Below are 23,787 nucleotides of genomic sequence, written 5' to 3' on the forward strand. Positions count from 1 at the left end.
CCGCCACCGTGACTTGCCAGAAGTGTCTCCCAATGGCAATGCATCCAAGGGAGGGTGCACAATGTGGCCGGATTCCCCTTTTTGGGTGACATGTCCGCTGAAGGAAAGAAAAAAAAGACGCAAGCAGAATGCGCCGCACGGCGAAATTGAGATGTGCAGCGCCCCTCGTTCGACCTTTCAACGACGCAAGCGAGTCAGGATCGCCAATACAGATGGAATGAAACCCAGATTGGCTGCGCGGGATTCTAGCCGGATGCCGGAGTGCGGCGTCCATACTCATGTCTTCATCTCTCCTTATCCACTCTTCCTTTCTGTTTATATATCCTGAACCGTTTACCTGGGTAGGGCGCTGCCTGCGAGCGTTGTCGTGCAGTTGATCTTGGATCCAGAATAAGACATTTTCTACTACGGGTTAGTTCACCATGTTCACCCTCGCTGTGGTGTGGTATTCCGTGGCGGCTTTGGTGAGTATCTTCATCGCATCTCAGTTGCAAAGAAAGCACTACTGACTCTCCATACTGTGTAGCTACTGGCATACTGGATAATCACGTGCATATACAATCTTTACTTCCACCCATTGGCGAAATACCCCGGTCCTCGTTTTGCTGCCGTCTCTCAGGTAAGCTTCGAGCACCATATCGCCTCCCGGTAGACCACTGACACGATGTAGCTGTGGTATGCAAGTGTGTATACCGGAGGTAATTGGCCGTTCATCATCGAGCAAGCACACCGCAAGTACGGTAGGCTATCACCCATCCCACGCGTTCCTACGTATGGAGTCGACTCTGATCCTGATTTCCCCCTGAAGGTGATGTCATCCGCATAGCTTCGAACGAGCTATCGTTCTGTACGCCCCAGGCTTTCAAGGAAGTCTACGGCGGCGCCACCAAGACCAAGAAGCTCTTCACCAAGTCCGAGCTGTTCTACGACGCCGGCAAGGAAACCAACATCGCCTACGAGAGGGACCCGGATCAGCATGCGGTCTTGTACAAGCTCTTCGCGCCCAGCTTCAGGCCCCAGGCCCTGCGGGACCAGGAGTACCTGATACACAACCACGTCGACGTCTTCGTGCAACAGCTTGACCGATGGAGCCGTGAGAGGTCGTATGTGGACGTCAGCAAGGCTTTTGAGTGACTCACTTTTGATATTATGGGTAAGCTCCAACTTCCTCCCTCAGCCCCGAGGCGAAGGTACACAGTTGTGGTTGGTTCAGCTAACCACCATGTCTTGCTCCGGCGAACTGGCCTTTGGCGAGTCCTTCGGCGCCGTCAAGAACGGCGAGTCGCACACCTGGGTCTCCATCCTGCTGGTCGCCATCTACTTGACCAGCGTCGTCCAGCTGAAGAAGCGCCTGCACATCATGGAGAAAGCCCTGCCGTGGCTGGCGCCCAAGAAGGTGCTCGCGGAGTGGGCGCAGCACCAATCCGCGACCCTGGAGCGCGTGCAGAAGCGGATGCGGATGGACGAGCGCATGGGGCGGACCGACCTCCTGACGCACCCGATCCGCTCCGGCAAGCTCAGAGCCGCCGAGTTCGCCAACAATGCTCAGGTGCTCCTCACGGCGGGCGCCGAGACCAGCGCCACCACCCTGACCGCACTCACGTACCTGCTCGCGACGCACGCCGGCTGCCGCGCCCGCCTGGCCGACGAGGTCCGTGCCGCGTTCGGGAGCGCCGACCAGATCACCGCCGCCGCCGCGGGGGCCCCAGCAGCTGCCCTACCTCAACGCCGTCCTCGAAGAGGGCTTGCGCATCTTCCCGCCCTCGCCGCTGGGCCCGCCGCGCGTGTCGCCGGGCGAGACTGTGGACGGGCACTTCGTGCCCGGGGGATCTACGTGGGCTGCGACACCTACAGCCTGCACCTGCACCCGCGCAACGCGCCGTCGCCGCGGTCATTCCACCCGGAGCGCTGGCTGGTCGAGGCGAACGAGGCAAAGCCCTACACCGCGGCCTTCAGCATCGGGCCGCGCGCGTGCTTGGGGATTAGCCTGGCTTACATCGAGCTGCGCGTCGCACTCGCTAAGATCGTCTTTGCGCTCGACTGGGAACTCGTGGGGGAGCCGTTCGACTGGCCGGCTGCGTGCCGGCTGACGCAGCTGTGGAAGAAGGCGCCGCTGAATGTCCGGTACATGCCACGAGGAGGAGGAGGGGTCGCAGAGCCGATGCCGGTTGGAAAGGGGGTGGGGCAGTAGAGATCTACCGGGTGTGCTGTGTTGTGCCTGTGGTGGTGAAGGATGAGGTCCGTGTGTGGATGTGACAGTGCTTAAGCTTACATACCCCTGAAGGATGGGGGTTAGATTTTGCTTTTGACCCCCACGTCAAAGAAATAATAGGCGAATTGCCTCAAGCAATGTTACACTCAACTCCATTCGACAGGGAAAGGGTATATTAACACGGTAGTGTGCAATTCTCGATATGTGGAGATTTTTGCATCGAGTATAATGTCTTTACTCCTACTCATTTACGTCAACGGTATGCACTCGTGAGTTCTGCGGGCAAACTAATAAGCAGCTCAGGGGAAAATTCCTGCTACGCATCAGCCGCCGCGTAGTGAGCCATTCGCAATAAATCGGACGCTCGGGTCTGTCGGTCACTCCCCCTTTTAAAACTTCATTACACCTTCTCACCGTTTAAACTTTCCAATTTGAGAATTAACATTACCTATAATCATTTACATACCCTCGATTTCATGTATTCCCGCATTTCGGAACTCCTGCGATGTTTCCTCCCATAACCTGTCCGAGAGAAGTTGACCATCCGATGTGTAAAGGAGCCGCACAAATCTGATATGCAGGTCAGTCAATAATTAAGAATCATAACCCCAGTCGAAGGATAAAAATTCTTTTGGACCAGTTTGAGACGCTGAGCACAAAGAGAGAGAAAAATGCAAAAAGGGGAAAGAGAAAACGTACGGTGAGATCTTCCAGTCGACGATAAAACACCCATGGGATTCTGGCCCCTTAACCACAGCGGCATCCACCTCCGTCCACGCCGCCGCCCGCAGACATCGACCCGTCAAAATCTTGCTCCATCTGGTGATCATCTGGACCAAACCCGGAATATCGCGTCCCAAACCGGTGTTGCGGATACTGCCGGGGCAGACGAGATTGACGGTCAGCTCCTTGGGGTCAACAAGGTCCTTGAACTTGGCGAGGAATATCATGAGCAGCAGCTTCGAGGTCGCGTACCGGTCCATGACCACCACCATGCCCCAGCCAGCCGGATCGCTCAGGGCCGGCAGCAGCCGAGACGAGGTTTTGTTGTTGTCGTCCTTTCCGGCGGCGAAGCGGGCCGCGTGGGCGATGGAGCTGCCCACCAGGGTCAAGCGGTTGGGTTTGCCGCCATCGCGGCGCTTCCCCCGAAGGACGGGGCGAAGTAGTAACGCCAACAGGACCGTGGACAGGTAGTTGACCTGGAGCATCACTTCGTGGCCCGTGGTCTTGTTCGTCGAGAAGTTCGTCTCCATGACGCCGGCGTTGAGAATCGTGAAGTCGATCGTGTCCAGCGAGGAACGACACTGCTCCACAAACGCTTGTATCGAGTCGTACGAGTGCATATCCAACTGCCATGCATCTATCGTTGTGTGCGGGTGCGCTTTTCGTAGTGCCATGACGGCTGCTTGTCCCCTATCTGGATCTCGGGTGGTGATCACCAGCCTGGAGAGGCCGTGCTCGAGCAGAACATGGGCAGTTTCCAGCCCAATTCCGCTGGTGCCGCCGGTGATGATGCCGGTCTGGCCTAAAAGATTAAGGTCAACTGGCGGCAGCACGTCCTTGACGAACTGTGCCCGCATAAACATCATGAAGTACGACTCCGCAGGGGGCGGGAGGTCTATAGAGGAAGTCATTTCGGCAGACTCGTAGTACAATAGTACACGATTCAGGAGTTGTCGGGTCTTATCAAGTTTGTCGCATAAAGTAGAAGAATAATGAAGCTGGAGGACTTCATCTTGGTTCTAATACATGATCACACCCCCCTTTATTATATCGACTAGATGCCTGTTTTCTTCTCCTTTCTCATCTGGTGACTTTTAGATCCACCATATACTCTAATCCATAGTCAGTGAAAGGCTTCTGTGTAAAACCCGAACTAGGTTACTAATCATCGCTGCGTCGGGAGTGGAGAAGAAGAGCAAGTAGGTCTTTCCTAAAGGGGAAATAATCAGGTGGATCTCGGTGGTTGTCAGACGGAATCTCACCCACGGTCTATGCCCATTCCGGCGTAGTCACCGTGCCGCAGTGCTGCTTGGCGTTGCTGACAAGATGACAAGAAGAACCCACCCGGCACGCGCAACCACGAGCGTTGACCGCAATTGCGTCCGTCTTCGATACGGTGGGCACAGTTTATTAGTCTCCCAGTTCCTATTGTTATCCGCCCTCGGCAGGCTTTGTTATCCGATTTCAGACCTGCGCAGATCTCCCCAACGGGCCAACAACGATTGGCAACACAACCCGTTCTTAGCGAGAAGGCCCCCTTTTCCCTGCTTTGATGCCTGCATTCGGCAAGAGGTCGAAGCTATTCGAACCCATTTCGGCACAACAACGAGACCGTCTCAGTATCAACGCAAGAAGGAAAGATGCGCGAACTCGCCTTCGTTGCAGCCGACCCCCACGGCAAGCCCCGGGCCTCGGATCGGAAACTGATCCGGAGTCATTGTAGTATGCTTGAGCTGTCCAATCCTCTCCAACGGAATGTCGCTAACATGATCATCCCTCCTCCCTTTCAGTGAAAGAAAAGAATAGACGAATAGGGGTTCGAAGGGTCGATCCCAACCGCCCAAAAGGCCAGGCGGCGATTGCGCCCAGCCCTAACTCCAGAGATGCCCAAGAACGGGAAGCTCGGCAGCCCAGTGGTCGCCAACCCAAGCCCAGAAGAGGAGCGCCTGCAGTGGAGTGTATCAAACTATCAAGCACGCGAATTCAACCGTCCCAGCTCAAGGCTGCTGTGGCTGCGTTTGCGTACAAGGTAGATAGCGCAGCCCTCGAGCTGTTGCAGCGGTGTATGTATAACCGCATTCGTCCACCCGTACATATTCATGCAGCAGCCGTTTGTTACTGGATGATGATATCGTGACCGGTAATAGCTAACACGCACCCACACACAGTCCTGGTGACCTTCAACAAGACCGTCACGCACCGGTTCCAGGGCTGCGTCAGTTTCGAGCCGTACCAACCCGTCAACACGATGTGGCTGCTGGAGGACGAGGCCTACCTGCACTCGGTGCTCCTGGTCGCTTCCGCCATGTGGGAAGAGAGAAGGCCTGCCCACTCCAGCAGGGGCCAGCTACAGCAAAGCACCAGGACGGGACACTACATGAACAAGACCCTTGCCTTGCTGCGAAACGGTCTGTCCGCCACCACTACTACTCCTACAACAACAACAACAACAACAGGAAAGCATCATCACTACCATCCCGTCGCATCGTCGCCTGCTGCAGATGACGATGGTCAATGCCAGGAGGAGGATGAGGCGACGACGCTTTCGAGCGTGCGGGACAGCCGCATCTCGGTCGTCGCGACCCTCGTCATCCTCAGCACCCTCGTCGGGGACACGAGGGCCCTCAAGGCGCACACGGCCGGCCTGACCCAGATGGTGCGCCTGCGCGGGGGCCTGAGAGGCATCCGCCAGAATCCCGCGCTGTGTGCCAAGCTACGCCGAGTCGATGTGCTGGAGTCACTGTATTCCGGCGAAACACCCCTTTTTCTGACCGACAACCCAACCCATCACTACGATGACTCACCGCCGTCATCGTCCAGACCACCCGGAGAAGAACGTTCCAGCCGACAACAACGACGTGTTCACCACCACCAATCATTCATGATGGCTTCCTCTGTGTTCTCACGTGTCACAGCCATTATTCCTCAGTTACGACCCCCACCCCCCCTCGCAAAACCCTGCAGCTCCTCATCGGCGGCGACGAGGCGCCCCTGCTCGCCATCTTCCGCGCCCAGCAGACGGTTGCCCGCAAGCTGAACGCGGCGCTGGCGACTGGCCGACCCCTCGCCGAGGCCGAGTTCCGGGCCCTCGTGTCCGAGTCGCAGTGGGCCCTCGTCGCGCTGCGCGGGCGCTGCGCCACCATCCCGGCCGAGTGCCTGCGGCTCGCGCTGCTGGTGATCCTGACCACGACCATGAACCTGCCGTCGCCGTCGCCGTCCTCGTCTTCTTCGTGTCCGCAAATGCGAGATGATGAAGAAGAAGGGGGAAGAAAAAGGGGATGATGGCGGAGGATTTTTGACGGGGTCCTTCCCACAACAGCGGTATCCGGACCTAGCCCGAAAATTCGAGACGTGCGTCCGGTCTCTCGAGATCCCCTCTCCTTCTTCATCTTCAACTTCTTCTCATTGGTCCTCTACCTCTTCCATTCGTTCATCATCATCATCGTCGCGACCGACAGGGGAAGAAGAAGGAGGAGAAGTAGAAGAGCCAACAATAGCAGAGAAGGATGACTCCGACTCCGACCCCGACGACGACGACGACCTAGAAGCCGACTTGATGCTCTGGCTCCTCCTAGTGGGCGCCGTATCGCTCTATGGCGTGAACCGCACCTGGCTGCGCGAGCTGTGGCATTGCCATGTGACGCCGCGCGGTCTTACGAGCTGGGACGAGGTCGCGCGCCGGCTGCGGCGGCGCTGGGTGTGTGGTGGACGCGGTGCACGACGGGCTGGGGCGGCACGCGTTCGAGGTGCTGACGTTTGGGCGGCGACAGACGACGACGAGGATGGCGCAGCGACAGCGAGGAGATGGGAAAGATGAGGACAATGGAAGGGGGGTTGTCGATGGTCCTCAGGGAGTCTTGTGGGCGAGTGGCTGGGCGATATGTCCTTTTCGATTATAGTAGATGAACACAGATTGAATAGTTCAAGGGAAATCCAGAAATGGATACAAATAGAGAAGCCCATTGCGATGTAGGATGGGGGTGGTTGGGCATATTGCGCTGTGGTACAAGTGTCGGTCATCGAATCGCTCATTCCAAGTGAAATGACTCCACGTTTTGCACCCAAAAAATGAATACGGCGTATTGAGGTTAAATGCATATGCTAATCTATCCAACTCCGTGTCTAAGATTGAGTACTTAACCAAATGTTGTCCATCCAATGCCTCAATAGGTATGCATATATAGGGAATTTTGAGCAATTTACCCACACATCAACCGTCTCCTCGATCATAGCCCAAACCCATGATCATATCCTCTTTATGGATGTACTTTGACCAGCCAACGCGTATATATATATATATACACATCATAATTTCAAGATACGTCTTCATATATACAGCCCTTGCACCTTCTTCCTCCATAGACTAAGTAGGTAGATGAGCGTGGTAAATCATCAATCGTTCCCCACTGGGACTGGGTAGGATTCTACCGAGACCAAGGTCGGCCGGTGTCTTCGTGGGCTTCCCTCCTTAATCAACATTCGCTGCCTGTTTTACAATTTGACACGGCCTCCGTTCAGCTCGTTCCACTCCTTCTGCCCGAACCGGACATAAGCCCCATCGCGCAGCCACCAGAGCTCGTCCCCGCCGACCTTGTCCGGGTCGACGCCCTGCACGCGCAGCCCGTGCTTCTGCTGCTTGTTGGTGCCGGTGGTCTGGGCCGCCATGTCGGAGACGACGCGCAAGAAGAGCGGGACGGCGTACTTGGGCAGGGAATTGCGCGCATGGTCGGCGAGCCCCTTCATAAGCTGTTGTTGCTTATCGGTCGGGGCGGAAGAAGAGTAAACGTCGGGCTGCAGCGCCAGAGCCGCACAGCCCGCGCGCCCGTCGTGGTGCGGCAGCTGCACACCGTAGACGTTGGCCTCGACGACGGCCGGGTGCGCGCCCATGGCCTGCGCGACCTCGGTCGTCGCGACGTTCTCGCTCTTCCAGCGGTACGTGTCGCCGATGCGGTCGTGGAAGTACATGCGGCCCTCGCCGTCCCACGAGACGAGGTCGCCCGTGCGGAACCAGCGGTCCCCCTTACGTAAAATGTCGCGCACGATCTTGCTCTCGGTCGCCTTCTTGTTGCCGTAGTAGCCCTGGAACCGGTCGGCCGAGTCGTCGGGCATGACGAACATGAGCTCGCCCACGGCGCCGCGGCGCGCGTTGCGGCCCAGCCCCGTCTTGGGGTGGCGCACCGGTAGGTCCGTGTCCGGGTCGACGTCGATGACGGCGAGGCGCGTCTTCATGACGAGCGCGAAGAGCCAGCCGTTGCGGCCGATGGCGCCCGCCGCGTACGGGTTGCGCGTCGAGTTCCAGGTCGCGAAGAAGCCCTCGGTGGCGCCGTAGAACTCGGACACGGTGTCGATGCCGAAGCGGTCGCGGAACTTCTCCCACACGTCCGGCCGCAGCCCGTTGCCGAACGCCACGCGCACCCGGTGCTTCTTGTCGAGGTTCTCGCCCGTCACGGGGTCCAGCTGCGGCGGCGCCGCCAGGAGGTAGCGGCACGTCTCGCCGACGTACTGGACCATGGTGGCGTTGTACTTGCGCGCCTCGTTCCAGTAGGTCTTGGTTGAGAATTTCCTGCCGATCGCAAAGGTGGCACCGGCCTCGAGAATAGCCGAATAGCCCATAATGGTCGCCGAACTGTGGTATATCGGCATGCACTAAACGTAGCCACCCCATAGGTCAGTATGGCCAGTTGTAACATGGCACTAATTTGCCGAGGTCATATAGCTAGTGCTTACCGTGTAGAAGATATCGCTCGGTTTTGTATTAAGGAATCCGGCTGCAATGGTACCGGCCATTGTCAGCTTACCCCAAGCCACGACTGCAGCTTTCGGCAATCCTGTGGTGCCGGAAGTGTAGATCAGTATGGCCATATCCCGGGCAAGCTGGCCCTCTCGCAGCGCGTCCGGCGGCCGTATGGGTTCCGTTCGTTCTATCTCGGTCATGAGCTCTGGCGTGAGCAGCTCTATCCGTAGATCCTTGAGTTCGCTGCGGATATCGTCATCGACCTTGTCTGCCACGTCGGGTTCGACTAACATCAAGGTGGTCCCCGCCGCCTTCACGGAGTGCGTCAGCGGTTTGCCCGTCAGGTTGTAGTTGATGTACGCCGGCTTCGCGCCGATCGACCACAGCCCGAACGTCAACAGCACAAAGTGGTCCGAGTTCATCATGTCCATGGCCACGATGTCGCCCTTCTTGACGCCGTACTTCTTCTGGAGCCAGTTGCCATAGCGGAGGGCCATATCGTAGGATTGCGCGTAGGTCCATGTTCGGTCTTCGTACATCAGAAATATCCGGTTCGCTGACGACTTGGTCTTGGCCCGGTCTTCGAGCTTGTAGAAATTATTCGCTCGGTCGTAGTGCTCGCGCCATGAGTTCTTGATGGCCGCCGGCAGAAAGCCGCGGGCGAGGCTCAAGTCGTACCAAAATGCCGTCTTCGCGTTCAGGTAGGCCAGGCCGGCGACGGCGGCGGGGATCGCAACCCCCAGAGGAACTGTTGACACGGACAAGACTCGATTAGCAGCAGCACAGGCCGATCCAGACGTGTATGTTCTCGCCTAGATCAGATCAGTGATGGTCAATGGGCTTACTAGGCATCTTCGGGTTATTTGGGAACCAGTCTATATCGTGATCCACGCCAGGTCGCGAGCTATAGGCCAATTCGTAGCATGTTGGCAAACTGCAAGAATCCGGGTATTTAAAGAGGAATAGAGTTTCAGGGGAAATAGACGAGAAGCGTCCAGGCAATTGAATTTAATATAGCATCCAATTTCTGGTCTCAGACAAAGTCACCTTGCTCACTTCCACCCGCAAACGAGCGAAGCCGAGGTGTGACCTAGCCTGCCACGATACGTGTAGGCTTCATGGCACATGGAGACGACGGAGGATGTGGGTATGCAACAGAGAGGCTGAGACCGGACTAGAAAGGGTGGGTTAGTTACCCAAAACAGTGGGTGAACCACGCGGAGTGCCCTCCTGGAGGCGATCAACAAGGATCTTCCTGCCCATACCAAACCGAAGACGACCACCCAGCAGCCAAGTGCAGCTTACGGGGAGATCAGCAACCAGAATGTGTAGGTACGTTCTTTAACGGACTAGAGTCCGAAAGAAATTAGTCGGGCGCGGCAATGCCAGACAAGTCTGTGCGTGATGAACAGGAATATCAATATGGGGGCGCTATCATGGCATGGCCACCGCAGACTTGTCCTTATTGAGAAAGATAATGCGAGAGGGGACGCAACGGTTGACGTCTATCATGAGTTATCAGACGATATAACTAAGAAATGCCGAGGAACGGATCAGAACCCAACTCGGAAAGCGAACATCCATTTGGAGATAATGTCAATACAAGCCCCGGTTCATGTCCCGGACCAGACGGAACTGATTGGCGGGCATGTGCTGTCGTGATGAAGAAAGCGAAAGCGAAGCGGGGTGGCATCCATCCATCATCAAGCCATTCCGTCCATCATGGCGACACACAGAGACAGGGTGTATCTGCTGTACCATAGTTGCAATGTCCATGTTGTGGATTTTGGTGGGAGGAAAAAAAGCATAGGCGACAGTGACGAATCATCACGAATGGCGCACTGATGGGCTGATGTTTGACTTGACACGCAAATTGATTTGAAGAGGAGCGACGTCCAGTGTAGTGCTCATAACACAGTTCGGTCGGTCCAAGCCAACCTCGGCTCGCGACAGATGATGGCGCCCACAAAGGGGTTGGCGGACGTCACGGCGTTTGCCCAGTTGCGTCGTACTCGTGAGCGAGCCTGCAGATCCAAACCCCAATGATCCAATCGCCATGCTGAAGAAGAGATGAGTTTTGCCGGCTGTTTCCTCTAGCCACTAGACCAGAGAGGGGTTCAGAAACGACCATGTACCTACTTGTTTGACAGTTGCCTTCTTCCCAGCTCTTTAATTCTTCAACGAGCCGGAATATATAGTGGGATCTCAGATTGAGTTCCACAATGAGTTCTATAACCCGACCTTATTTCAACTGCCCATGGCTCTGGGAGGACAACTGATGAAAACAGACAAACCTGACATTGTAGCGGTGAACGGCAGCGACAAAATGTGCGGGCGAGATGCTAGATTCGGATTGCACTTGCAACCCGAAACGAATTTGACTCGTTCCGTCTCATCGTGTTCAGCGACTGGACTTCCAGGGTAACTTTAATAAGTCAGCGCATGTCTTCATACCGAATTCGATAATCGAAAGATGCCGAAGTCTAAAAGGCATAGCCCAGGGGTCTTCAGTCAAGTACCTCAACTAACTAAAGCAGTAAAAGAAGAAGTATGTGCGGAGTACGGTAAGTAGCAGTCGCTTGTAGGTAGACGCGGGTTCTTGCATTTGATTCCAAGACGTCCAAAACAGCTGCAGGCTTGTGGTGGCTGGGAAGGGTTCAGTTCACGAACGTGGAGATTGTGTCTCTGGCGCTGGACGCGGCTGCAATTGCGAGGCTCTGGGCTTGTAGGGTAGGCGAGCTAAGACGAATGTACCTGGCCTAACAGAAGGTAACCTTAGCTCAATTCAGCCAGGTCCCTCAATTAATTGGCTGCTGACATTGCGACAACCTGGCCAAACGACCCAGACCCAAAGAAAGACAATCTGCCAGCAACGCCCCGACATATTCCTGCTTGATCAGTCTAAGCAAGCAATGCTTCACAGCACCCTTGCCCATCACCGTCATGTCTGCTGATATTCAAAATGACGGTGATTCCAAGCCCACCTGCGCCGAGGCTACCGTGAGCCTACCCGCCACCGGCATCGCCACCGTCGAGGGCAAAGAACCTCCCCCGGAGAAGGAGGCCGACACGCGACGGCGCTCGTGGATCGTCCTGTCCTTCTGGCTCATCGCCGTCTTCATCGGCCTCCCGATATGGTGGAACACCACGACCATCTACCGGGCCAACCTGCCCCTCGGCCAGATGACGGACTGGGCCGACGGCAAGGCGTGCGAGCCCGTCTTCCCCCTCCGCATCGCCCTCGACGTCGGCGCCCTGCCCGAACAGGAGGCCCAGAACCTGCTGCGCCTGACGCAGCACGCGCTCGACGACCTCAACGACTTCTCCGGCCATCACCTGCGCCTGCAGCTGGCCCAGGCCCCGACCGAGGCCACCGCCCCGGTGCGCGACGACTCGAATGTCGCTCTGACCATCCGCCTCGCGCCCGGCGACGCCGCCCATACGGCCTCGTCGTCTCTGCACCCGCACTTGCCTATTCTCGACGTCCAGTACCCACCCAACTCTCTCCCGACCGCCAACTCCCCCTCGTCGGGGCTCGCAACCTACATCGCTACGCAGCTTGGGGCAACCTTCGCCGAGGAGCAGAACATCATCTCGTATCTACTCGAGTCGTCCTCCATCACGTCCGAACACCGACCGAAGGGAATATCTCAAGAGGTTGTAGACACCGTGTCTAAGAGGATGACAAGGTCGTTAAAGTACTCGCAGACGTACCACCTGACTTTCTCCCTTTTTACCAACGGCCCTGTCCCAAGCAGCTGGGATATCGAGGCAGCCATCGACCAGTACATGAAGCCAGTCTTGGATATGCTGAGGCCGATTCACAACTTCACCATCGATACCCAGGTTCAGCTATACGCTTCTCCCGGCGTCCAATCACTGGTTCTCGGAAAGGAAGATTTGTCTTCCTTTGTCAACGCGGCAGAATGGCCGCTGTCTCCGTCTATTGGAGGGGCTCCCACGGTCAACTTCATTGTCTACACTGGTAACCATACTATAGGGGTGCCTTCGGAAGCTAGTCCGGGCGAGACGTCACAGTCCTGGATGATTCCGCAGTGGGGTTCTGTATATCTACTTGCGCCGCCGGCCGAGGCAACTCACGTGTCTTCCGAGACGCTGAAGCAGCCAATCCTGACGTTTACATCCCACCTGCTCACCCTCCTCGGTACCCCGCAGTCCGGATCGCTCCCCATGCGCCTGTCGACGCTGGCCCGCATCCGGTCGGCGGACCTGCTGCTGCGCGCCTCGTCGTCGCTGGGCTCGCTGGCGCGGCTCACGCTGGCCCTGCCCAGCATTTCGATCCCGTCCAACGTGGCGGACGGCGTGGTGAAAACGATCCACCACCTAGAACTCGCGTGCGCCAGCCTGGGCGGTGCCAAGAGCCTCGAGCACGCGCGCATCGCCGAGGCCGAGGCCGAGCGCGCCTTCTTCGAGAAGAGCATGGTTGGCCAGCTCTACTTCCCCGACGAGCACAAGGTCGCCGTCTACCTGCCGCTGCTGGGGCCGATTGGCGTGCCCCTGGTCATGGGGCTGCTGAATGAGATCAAGGCGTGGAAGAACAGAAGGAGCCAGAAGCTGAAGGCGGCTTAGACGGATGATCATTGTAGAGTGATTTTAGGAGCGATACCCCAATGAATAAAAGTATATTGTGTTGAGCTTTTACACTTCTCGTCATGATTGAAATCCCAATGCGCTGGTGTTGTTTCTGCATATTCGGGCTTGCCGCCAGAACCTTACGTTGTATAAACAGAATTCTGCCTGATGCTATATTTTGCCACATCCAAGGCAGAAAGATCTTGCGATAGATAATTCGAGACATGTTCTTCGCAGATGCCATGCTCATTTGGGGTATAAGAGAACAGGACTTGAATCTAATCCGAGTCGGCGGGTCCCCGCGTTGCTCGACCGAGGCATTCTTGTTCGCCTAATTGATTAATATATGCATCATGCAAGGAGACTGCAACCCTCCTTTGGCAAGTCCCGGTCCAGTATTGGGCTTGGCCACCCACTCCATAGGCTAATGATTGAATGTACATAGACAGATGCATCATGCATACTTGCGTGTCAGTCTCTTTGCTTTTTCGAGCCTACTTTCTCCAACGGGATAGCGCAATAGATCGTAAGATCCACGCTTCTTGCCGCGGCGGACGTACTCACAACACTGTCCCTCGAAGACATTGATATTATTGCCCGTTCTTCTCTGCCTAGCATTCATGCATACCAACTTGTCTCCTGTTTCTCAAGACTTTATCCTCAGAGGCACTGATACCCAGGTTCTCCGGTCCATCCACCACTCAGTCTTGGCCGACCGTAACGTCCCTACATCTCTATCTAAAACTGGGGCTACATACTCGGCATCCTAGCGCCACCCAAGCAAGATCTAACCTAGAGCAGGGTCGATCTCCAGCGACTTACTACTAGCTGTCTATGGATTCTCAGGGGAGCGGCACAGTCCACTAAACCCTAATGCCGTTTCCTATTGACGAGTTACCCGCAGCATAAATACCTACTTTTAAGTTTTCTTGGACATCCTGTCGAATCCTCGGCCACCAGACTTAAGAGCACCCAAATACGACACAAGTGTTGTTTTAACAAGAGAACAAAGAGAGTGTGTGTGTGCGTACCAGCGATAGAGATACACACAGAGAAAGCGCAGGTCAGAGGCGCCATCACCCGCTCGCCGCCGTCGTCCCAAGATGGCTACCTCGGCAAATGCCTCGTCGCCGTCGACCTTCTCCTCCTCTTCTCCTTTGGCCTCCATCGTCCCATCATCCCTAGCGCCGCTCTTGGCCTACATCATCCCGTCCTCCGTCTCTGCGCGCTTCGCCGACGACGGGCCAATCTCTTATGATGCGGTTTTGTCGTGGAAGAGCATCGCCCTTCCCTTGTTCCTGGGCTATGTCCTCCTCTGCCGCGCCCTGCGATACCGCCGCGAGGGGGCCATGCGCCGTAAATTCGGCTACCCGGACCGTGCCAGCTTGGCCCGGATGACGACCGAGGACGCGCAGCTCATCCTCCGCGATTTGTTGACGCTCGAGTTTCCGCAGTTCGCCGTCACGGCTCTGCAGTTTGGGTTGTTCAAGGTATGTTCAATAGTCTACCTCATATCGTCCGTGTGTGTGAAGATTGCGTGTGAATAGGAGTGAATCGCATAAAACACGAATTATACGAGGCATTGGAATAAGCACTAGCTGACGTACCGTCATCTGCTAGACATATGGCGTTGAGACCATCAGTCGTCTGTTATTGGCTACGAGGAATCTGACAGATCCCGTAGCAAGCCTCAAGAGGTGAGTGTCTAACAATTTCTCTATGAAAGAGAAAGGAACAAAGAAGGCCTCGCAGCTGACATGAAGGGAATCCCAGATACGAAGACACGGCCGTCGTCATCGGCGAGTTCACGGCCAACCCGCCCGGCTCGGCGCGGTCCGTGGCCTCGATCGCGCGCATGAACTTCCTGCACAGCAAGTACGTGGCGTCGGGCCAGATCTCCAACGCGGACCTGCTGTACACGCTCAGCGTCTTCATCACGGACCCGGAGCGCTTCATGCGCCTGTACGAGTGGCGCCCGCTCAACGACATGGAGTACTGCGCCTACGCCGTCTTCTGGAAGTCCATCGGCGAGGCCATGGGCATCCAGTACCGCGGCTATTTGTCGAAAACGGAGTGGAAGGACGGCGTCGAGTTCGCGCAGGACATCACCGCGTGGGCCAAGTCGTACGAGGTCGTCGCCTTTGTGCCCAGCAAGGTCAGCAACAAGCCTGCCGTCGCGCTCATTCCGATGATCACGTACTGGCTGCCGTGGTTCATGAAGGACTTCGCCAAGGAATGCGTGCTTGTGCTGTTGGGTGACCGAGTTCGAGAAGCTTTCATGTGAGTTTTATCTACCCCTCTTAAGCACTTATTATCCCGAGAGGATGTGCGCCTTTGACGGCCTGTTTGCTGACATGTAGTGTCTCCTTCACCGTCACAGGCTCCCTGAACCCGGCCTAACCGCAGCCGTCTTCGTCTACTCGACCCTCGCCCTCCGCCGCGCCTTCCTGCGCCACCTGTCGCTGCCGCGCTTCCAGCGGCTGATCCGGCACCACCCGCGGGGCTGCGAGTCGCCCGACCAGACGGAGCAGCGGCTCCGCCTCACCATGGCGTACGGCAACTACCCCTTCTACGTCAAGCCGACGCTGTGGAACCGCTGGGGCCCCGAGGCGTGGGCCATGTGGCTCGCGGGCGGCAAGCTGCCCGGCGACGACCCCGAGACGCACTTCAGCGAGGGTTTCTTCTTCGAGGAGCTCGGGCCGCTGAACCGGATGGGGCAGGGGAAGGCGGAGATGGAGGCGGATGTGCAGCGGTTGAGGGCGAAGGGGATGGGGGGTTGTCCTTTTGGCTAAAGGGGGGAGGCTGCGTCTTATTAGAGCTGTAGAGATGGCTGGGTGAGCAAGGAGGATATATACCAGAGTTACTACTATTTAAAGTGTGTATTTTCGGAGCTTGATAGTGCCCTCATACATATGAAGCGTTTCTATGATACATGCATTGACTACTGCAATTGGCTGACAAAAACGCGCTATTCAGTAGTTAGACTGCCATGCTGCAGATACGGATAATAGTATTCGATGGTTCAATTTACTAAGTAAATCTGTTAATGGCGTTGTCTTCCCACTTTAAGTTTCACTGTGTTCGCAATATATTGCCAGTTCCTACTTCAATGCCGACTATTCCTACACGACGTCTGCAGATGCAGGTAACACGCGAGGGGATGTTTTTACACCCCCAGGCGAGTACCGGGACTATTAAAGGTGGTAATGCCATCATCATACGTTGCATGCCGATCCTACGTGTTGATAGCGGGGCCTGATGCAACGATGCGACCGTCGGATTTATAGCAGAAGCAGTAGCCCATTTCGGGAAAGAGGAATACGTTATGTTGCTTTGCGATTAGAGGAAGCTCGGCTCAGAGCTTGGCCATCAGCCGGCCAAGTCTACTCTCATACCCCTTTCCGGCTACCCGCAGAGAAAACAATAAAAAGATAAGGGATGGAAAGAACAGGAGAAGCCAAGACTCGTATTTCTCCAGAATCTCCAGAAAATCAGTCGTGTCTCCATCCGGCCAGCTCATAGTTGTTACAAGTAAGCTCTGATAGATCTAGGGGTGATGTCACCCGATAGGGGTGGTCAGTCTGTTGGTGAGAGAGTGTCTGGTGCCCCTGCCGGTGTTCACTGATGCAGTATTCGTAAAACTTCGGCAACCAGCTCAACCGATGCAGCTCGGCATCGTATCCGGGGAATCATCTGCGAAAAAGGGTTTGCAGTTACTGTACCCCTCGCAGACGATGAGTGTTTGTTTGTTTTGACCCCAACTTCGGGTCTATATAAACATGAGTCGCGCACACAGAGGTCGGACAACTTGATCAGCCAAACTTTCCTTATCTAGCACTTGACCGGTTTGGTAGTTACAGAATCGCATTTGATGGATATTGGGCCATGGATCAAGGAGCAAGTCTCCTCGGATTCGACTCTGTATCGGGGCCCGGCGGCGTCTCCTCTTGCGCCTCGGCGTCGATCCCTTACCCCACGAGTCTGCCCAGCGCCGAGTTCCTCTCCGTGGAAGCCCACCTGGTGACCAACTACACGGTGGCCATCCCGCCGGGCTTCGAAAACAGCTTCGCGGCGCCCTATTCTCCCCTGCCCGTCCTGAACTTCTGCAACGTGACGCTGACCCACACGCACCCAGGCCTGGGGGACAAGATCAAAACCCAGGTGTGGCTACCCCTGGGCGATGTCGATGGCGATGACTCCGGCGGCGACACGTAACAGCAGCAACAGCAACCGCTGAAGAGGAAGCCCATAAGCGGCGGCAGCTCGCCCCCCTCCTGGAACGGCCGCCTCCAAGGCGTCGGTGGCGGCGACCTCAGCACAGGCTTCATCCCCCTAACGCAAGCCCACACCTGCGGCGAAGGCTACGCCGTCGTGACGACGGACGGGGGCCACGACGGCGCCGACTGGGGCGACGTCGCGTGGGCGCTGGCGAGCGCGGACAACGTGGACTGGGTCGCGGTGCAGGACGCCGCCGTCATCGGGCGCGCCGTGACGGAAAACTTTTACGATCAAAAAGTCCAGTACGCTTATTTTACGGGATGCTCCACGGGAGGGCGCCAGGCCGCCCTGTTGGCCCAGCGCTGGCCGGGCGACTATGACGGCTACCTCGCCGGCGCGGCCTCGACGTGCTGCCACGAGATCGCGGCCGCGCTGGCGCCGCAGGCTCACATGGTGGAGCTCGGGTACGCGCCGCCGGCGTGCGAGCTGCGGGCGCTGCGGCGGCTAGCCATCGAACAATGTGACGGGCTCGACGGCGTCGTGGACGGGCTGGTGTCGGAGCCGGGGCGGTGTTTTGATGTGTTCGGCCCCCGGGCCCACGTCGGGGACGCGTTCGTCTGCGAGGAGACGGGGACTACCCTGAAAATCACTGAGGGGGGCGCCGAGGTGGCGCGGGCTGCTTGGGAGAGGCTGCGCGAGGCCGATGGCGACGGCGTGGTCTGGGGCGGGGTAGGGCACCAGGCTGATATCGCGGAGAGCCGGTTTTCCTGGGCTGCGACGACGTGCGACTACGGCGACAGCGACAGCGCGGCACCACCACAGTGCAAGCCCAAGCCCTGGCCCCTCGCCCTGGCCTGGGTCCAGTACTTCCTCCTCCAAGACCCAACCCCGCCCCCGTCCCCAACCGCCTTTTTCCCCTCCGGCCAACGCGACCTCTCGCGCCTCGTGGACCAAGCGCGGCAGTGGTACACCTCGATCCTCGGCACCTTCGACCCCGACCTCTCCGCCTGCGGGCCCGCGGCGGCAAACTGCTGCTGTGGCACGGCATGGCGGACGAGGCCGTGCCCTGGGCAACTCGCGCGCCTACTACGCCGCCGTGGGCGCGCGGGACCCGGGGGGCGTGGACGGGTACCTGCGCTACTTCGAGGCGCCGGGGGTGGCGCACTGCGGCATTGGCGACGGCGACGGGAACGGGAGTGGGCACGGGCTGTTTCCCGTGCGGCTGCTTGATGTGCTGCGGGCGTGGGTCGAGGAGGGCAGGGCGCCTGACTCGGTGCCGGCGGCGGCGAAGAAAAGGGAGGGGTATTAAAGCCAATTGGTTTCTCACCATTGGCGAGGGTCTCGGGACGTCTAAGCAACTGAGTTAGCAGTAGCATCAAATTTGCATTTAAGTGTATTGGGGCATATCAATGGGTCTAAACTGGTTTTTCTTGAATCTCTGAACTACGTACATATCGACCAAGTATCGGATTGTAATGGTCAACAGAGGAAAGAGACCCATCGCCAGTGTGGTGGGGCCGGAGAAGTTAAGGGACTTCGAGATGGAGGAACTCAGTGGTCGATAATATTTAGGAGATGTTGTTGCGGAGGGACTCAAGTACCATGGCAGTGGTCATCGTTCAAGGTTTGCAATACTGTCAAGCAGATAGCAAGAAAGAGGCAGCAATGGCATACGGGCATGGGCCAACTAGCCGGCTTGCTTGCTTTGGTATGCGGCATTCTTCATTCGATTCCGCTTCGGATCTTCTTTTCTTTTACCTTATATAATTGCTGCTGAATCTTGCAGTGCTATGTCCTGGACAAGTCTTCGCCCACTGTGTACCCCCTCGCAACACCACTCCTCCCCTCCTCGACAGCCGTGCTCTCCTCGTCCTCTATATCATCGGTCGTGTTATAATCGCTCCCCAGACCCTGCCAGGTACGCTGGGAGCGTAGGAACTCGGCACCTGGGCTCACGACCCCGTTGACCGTGGCCAGCTCCCCAAACTTCCGCTGTACCAGTGCTGCGGACGGTTCTTTTCCTCCCTTAGAAGCGTCTCCTTCCGCCGGGGATGTAGATGCGTCATTCTTCTTCGCGCTGCGAACGGCGACCCGCATGGGCCGGCTATGGCTAACCAGCTTGCCCGTCCTCCAATCGAACTCGGGGGGTTCTGACTCCTCCTCGTCAACACCACCTTCGACATCTTGGGGTATCTCATCTTCAGCTTCTCTTTCCGGCCTGTCGGCGGCTTGTTCTTCGGCATCCTTTTCCGCCTTGGATTCTGCCTGAGACGCCACTCCTTCTATGCCGCCCCACCAGCTGCCATCCCAGATTCGCTTGTCATCCCCGGCCAAGGCCAAGGCCAACTCGAAAGGTGTGATGACGGGCTTGTACATACCATCTGACTCTACAAGTCCGCTCTCCCAGCATCCAACGACCACCCAACCATCCATTTCGGCGAAGTTGGCCAGCTTGGCTGGATTCAGCTTCCCGACCACAATGGTATAGCTCTTTTTACCGGCTGCAGCTATCTGGTCCTTGAGAAGGGCAATTGTAGGAAGGTAGTTCTTCACAGATAGGGTGTTGACCAATATTCCGATGATGGATGCGGACGCAAACCGAACGACCAGGCCATAGCGGCGACGCAGAAGAGCCGGCGCAGAAGAAGGATCGATTATGTCCGATGTTGTGCTGTAAGGGGAATCGGGAGTTGGATATATGCGGAGAGATGCCAGTCTGGAGGACAAAGTTAGGAGTAGGGATGTGGGTGGTGTCGAGATGTGAAAAAGGTGGCATGCGCTCAAGTCAACCTCCGGCTTGGCGTCCTCCTCTTGTTCATTTGGCTCTGTTGATCCTTCCTCCAAAATCACTTTCCTGTTGGGTATGCTAGCGGCGGGGTCCCTCACGATCTCGGTGCCCATGACTCCAGTATAGCCCATGTCGCGTAGCCTCTCACAAAAAAATGTAACGTGTTGCTGAAACATGACATCAGCCATTATAACCACTTTGATATCCTTTTCCGGGAACTCCTTTCCGAAGGATTCGACAATGGCGTCGTAGTCTAGCTTCTGTTGGGTGAAGACGTAGATAACCGGCAGCCGCGAAGTCGGGCTTAGACACGAGCGTCCGTAGTGTATTACACCTTCGGCGTCTGCATGCTCGGCGGCGATCTCGTCGACACAGCACGCGCTGTAGGAAGTATCGGCCAGGATGTATAATCGCGTCTCTCGGCTCTCGGCTTTGGCGCTCTCGCTTTTCGTGGTCAAGTCCATCTCGAGTGGCTGCTGATGCTCTTGTGTAGGCTTTTCCTTGACCTCGTCGTCCCTCGCAGCCGGCCGCGCAGGCAGCTTAGCTAACTCTTTCTCCAGTAAACCCAGGACACGCGGGCCGTCGGGAAGCATGGCATCGGGGAACTGCAATGCGACGCGCCGCCAGCCTCGCTCTGCTATCTCGGACGCGGTGCGCCTGATTTCGTAGACTTCGAAGAGTTCATCGTCGCTGATGGTCCGTCGCTCGGCCCGTGCGGTCTGGGTGGAGGGGTCTTCGTCGAATGTTTGCTCGGCAGGCGTAGAAAGCACCGGAGGCGCGCTGAGATCTGAAGCCATGGGAAGACTATATTCAAAAAGGCACTGTCGCAAAGAATACGATTTGCGAACCGTGAAATCGCTGTATGGAGGGGCACTCAGAATAATTTTACTGAGCTTCGTCGTGGTGGGGGCGGGGTAGCTGCGCTGCTGGATGCGACAGAGCTTTCGTCTGCCAAATCTAGGGGTCCATCATGGATGGCTACCTCGCATTTGAACAAGGGAAATCTACATACTTCAATTAGGCATCGTATTTGTTGATATACTCTACAGGAGTTGATTTGCGTGGACTGTATGAAGAAAAAGGCAAGACCGCGATTTCGTAATTCTAATCTTCTTATCGTCTACTCGGGTCGCAAATGCAGAGCCATTGATTGGCCTGAATTCCCTTTCTGCCATGCCTGGTATCATCAAGGTTATTATGGCTGCCATCCTTTTACTACTAGAAAAGCCGTTCCATGTTCGTTGCTATCTGAGATAGCCACTCCCGGCGCCGTTCGTACTACGTCCATGAATATCCTCAAAAGGCATTCCGCGACTGTATTGCGGCTGAGCGAATCTCCCACTTCTTTCCATCTTTGTCACAACCTCGGCCGCTTCTCAGCCGTTGGTGGGGGTGCTATTGAGACAGATCACACCATGAATGGAGAAATAGATTTACCACATACACCACCCCGTTTGTATATATCGGATCATGTAGTACCACATTGCACACACCAACTTAGCTCAAGAAGAATCGTACACAGAGAAACATGGTAAACGTCAGATCTCGCTGATCTTGGCTGGAGTTGGACCCCCTGTTTACCCCTCCTCCGCCATGCCTATACCCGCGAAGACACCAGTTGAAGGCCTCGAAGTTGTACCGAATCTGTTCAGCTACGAAAACGAGTCATATAGATGGCCGACGATTGGCTATTAGGCATAAAAGCCGAAAAGCCATTACAGTTGATGCTAGGATACACCCCTTGGAACAATTCCTGCGGTGTTATGGGAAACGCCGAAAGAATTCCATCGGCCCTTTGACAAAGCATCGTCTCCCATACAATAACCGGGGCGCATCAATAACTCGGGAACTGGCGTGTTACGTTTGCAGATATAAAGTCAAGGCAGGGCATCGCCTTTCCCACGTGGTGTGTTCAACTCGAGCCACTTAGTTACACTCCATCCATTAGAATATATCTGAGATTTAAAAGTTAATCTTCCACTCCAAAAAAACATCAAACCACCAACCACCAACCACCAACCACCAACCACCTACCTACGTCATCGTCAGTCACCATGGCTCCCACCCTCGTCAACGTGATGTACCCCGCCGCGGCCTCCGCCGACTTCAACATGGACTACTACCTCGGCACGCACATGCCGTTCGTCCAGAAGAACTGGGGTCCCCACGGCCTCAAGTCGTGGAACGTCGCCGTCCTCGACAAGGAGACGTCGGGCTACCACGTCCAGTGCGTCCTGGTCTTCGAGACGGCCGAGGGCTTCAAGACCGCCATGTCCGAGGACAAGGAGATCTTGCCCGACGTCGCCAACTTCACCGCCACCAAGCCCAACATTTGGATCGGTGCCGTCACTCGGCAGTGGAGTGCTTAAGGCGCGACGGGAACACTTTTCGGGAAGGGGTACATCAGAGAGTATATGGGGTCCAATTGGAACCTACAGCGTGGCTATTCGCTGGTGATGGTATCTGCATGCGCTATTGCTGGCTGCAGGCAATGGTAGTTGGTACCCTGCGGCATGTTATGGGCAGCGCTCTCTTAGCCGGTGCAAAACTCTACGTTTCTTGGGCTGTATTCCGTACGAAATGAGATATGAAATAATGAAGAGCTTCAGCCACATTGAGCCCACTACCTACGAAGATAATGGAATGAAATATAAGGTGCAGCTACCAATAGCAACCAGTTGTGCCTGAAGAATAATGCTTCCTTCACAGCATATGCCAATTACATCAATTTTATACCGTCTGGTATCATCCAGGCCACGTTATTGAAGCGGGCGAGATTTCTCAAGGGACTGGATTGGGTTCATCCTCGCAGTCAACTCAGGCTTGCTCAGCAAAGTGGAAACTGTAGCTACTTCGCGGTGTAGGTTACCAGGTTCTACCATGTCAGATTTCTTACAAAAAAAGCAGATTCCCTCTGGCAGCATAGTTTGCTGGATTTCAGCATTCCTTACGAACGTGTCAAAATCGTTCTGGAGTTGATTGCCCCCAAAGACCACTGTTTGCAACAACAGCACATGATCTGGACAGACGTGTATTTAGATGTGAGCTTCCCTCAAGACCAGCGCCTGATGCATTGAGAAAATATGTCGCGTACTTCCACAGCACATCAGTTCATCCCTATTCTAAATAAGTACACTTCTGGTTGGACATCGAACAGGTGACAATATTGCCAACAACTTTGGCACCGGTAAGGAAGCGAGAATACTTTCGCGCCATAATCATACCCAGGCATCGTCGCACCCTATATGGGTAGAGGGAGTTATCACTCAGGAGTTTACACGCGGGAGTCACCAGACGACTTTCGGGCAATCAAGATCATATATGGCGCAAAATCATAAACACGATACGGCAGGAGTATATGAGGCCGCTTTCCAAGTAATTACATCGTTCTTGGTTCAAGATCGCCCGGAGAGAGAAGTCTCCGATGGGAAGTTGTCAAACCGCCCCCATGAGGGAAACGCATGTCTTTTACGAGGTAACAAGGCCCGAGGGTGCGCCAGCAGTCATGAGAATGCCCAG

General features: G+C 56.1%; 9 protein-coding genes across 9 annotated transcripts; 6 read left to right on the forward strand and 3 right to left on the reverse strand.

Annotated features, from left to right (window-relative positions):
* Positions 1 to 422: 422 nt before the first annotated feature.
* On the forward strand, positions 423 to 2,191 carry PG994_007243 (cytochrome P450; the record flags this gene model as incomplete). Its single annotated transcript, XM_066858652.1, has 5 exons — positions 423 to 464; positions 527 to 619; positions 671 to 808; positions 859 to 1,103; positions 1,159 to 2,191. The coding sequence occupies 5 exons, from the start codon at positions 423 to 425 to the stop codon at positions 2,189 to 2,191; spliced, it is 1,551 nt and encodes a 516-aa protein (XP_066715594.1).
* Positions 2,192 to 2,670: 479 nt separating this feature from the next.
* Positions 2,671 to 3,846, reverse strand: PG994_007244 (uncharacterized protein; the record flags this gene model as incomplete). Its single annotated transcript, XM_066858653.1, has 2 exons — positions 2,671 to 2,782; positions 2,912 to 3,846. The coding sequence occupies 2 exons, from the start codon at positions 3,844 to 3,846 to the stop codon at positions 2,671 to 2,673; spliced, it is 1,047 nt and encodes a 348-aa protein (XP_066715595.1).
* A 729-nt stretch (positions 3,847 to 4,575) lies between these two features.
* Positions 4,576 to 6,752, forward strand: PG994_007245 (uncharacterized protein; the record flags this gene model as incomplete). Its single annotated transcript, XM_066858654.1, has 5 exons — positions 4,576 to 4,657; positions 4,726 to 4,998; positions 5,104 to 5,772; positions 5,865 to 6,109; positions 6,255 to 6,752. 5 exons carry the CDS (start codon positions 4,576 to 4,578, stop codon positions 6,750 to 6,752), a joined length of 1,767 nt encoding a protein of 588 aa, XP_066715596.1.
* Positions 6,753 to 7,426: 674 nt separating this feature from the next.
* PG994_007246 (long-chain fatty acid) lies at positions 7,427 to 9,521 on the reverse strand (the record flags this gene model as incomplete). The annotated part of the gene is made up of 3 exons (XM_066858655.1): positions 7,427 to 8,581; positions 8,663 to 9,417; positions 9,515 to 9,521. The coding sequence occupies 3 exons, from the start codon at positions 9,519 to 9,521 to the stop codon at positions 7,427 to 7,429; spliced, it is 1,917 nt and encodes a 638-aa protein (XP_066715597.1).
* A 2,091-nt stretch (positions 9,522 to 11,612) lies between these two features.
* On the forward strand, positions 11,613 to 13,259 carry PG994_007247 (phosphatidylinositol-glycan biosynthesis class s protein; the record flags this gene model as incomplete). The annotated part of the gene is made up of 1 exon (XM_066858656.1): positions 11,613 to 13,259. One exon carries the CDS (start codon positions 11,613 to 11,615, stop codon positions 13,257 to 13,259), a length of 1,647 nt encoding a protein of 548 aa, XP_066715598.1.
* Positions 13,260 to 14,365: 1,106 nt separating this feature from the next.
* On the forward strand, positions 14,366 to 16,054 carry PG994_007248 (uncharacterized protein; the record flags this gene model as incomplete). The annotated part of the gene is made up of 4 exons (XM_066858657.1): positions 14,366 to 14,752; positions 14,883 to 14,959; positions 15,036 to 15,542; positions 15,643 to 16,054. 4 exons carry the CDS (start codon positions 14,366 to 14,368, stop codon positions 16,052 to 16,054), a joined length of 1,383 nt encoding a protein of 460 aa, XP_066715599.1.
* A 1,093-nt stretch (positions 16,055 to 17,147) lies between these two features.
* PG994_007249 (uncharacterized protein) lies at positions 17,148 to 18,789 on the forward strand (the record flags this gene model as incomplete). Its single annotated transcript, XM_066858658.1, has 3 exons — positions 17,148 to 17,473; positions 17,504 to 18,516; positions 18,539 to 18,789. 3 exons carry the CDS (start codon positions 17,148 to 17,150, stop codon positions 18,787 to 18,789), a joined length of 1,590 nt encoding a protein of 529 aa, XP_066715600.1.
* Positions 18,790 to 19,268: 479 nt separating this feature from the next.
* Positions 19,269 to 21,065, reverse strand: PG994_007250 (uncharacterized protein; the record flags this gene model as incomplete). The annotated part of the gene is made up of 1 exon (XM_066858659.1): positions 19,269 to 21,065. The coding sequence occupies one exon, from the start codon at positions 21,063 to 21,065 to the stop codon at positions 19,269 to 19,271; it is 1,797 nt and encodes a 598-aa protein (XP_066715601.1).
* Positions 21,066 to 22,322: 1,257 nt separating this feature from the next.
* On the forward strand, positions 22,323 to 22,637 carry PG994_007251 (ethyl tert-butyl ether degradation EthD; the record flags this gene model as incomplete). Its single annotated transcript, XM_066858660.1, has 1 exon — positions 22,323 to 22,637. One exon carries the CDS (start codon positions 22,323 to 22,325, stop codon positions 22,635 to 22,637), a length of 315 nt encoding a protein of 104 aa, XP_066715602.1.
* Positions 22,638 to 23,787: the final 1,150 nt, after the last annotated feature.

Source organism: Apiospora phragmitis, assembly GCF_038363925.1.
Source record: "Apiospora phragmitis strain CBS 135458 chromosome Unknown utg000007l:1.0-2108841.0:1.0-2111359.0, whole genome shotgun sequence".
In the NCBI taxonomy this organism is placed as follows: Eukaryota; Fungi; Ascomycota; class Sordariomycetes; order Amphisphaeriales; family Apiosporaceae; genus Apiospora; species Apiospora phragmitis.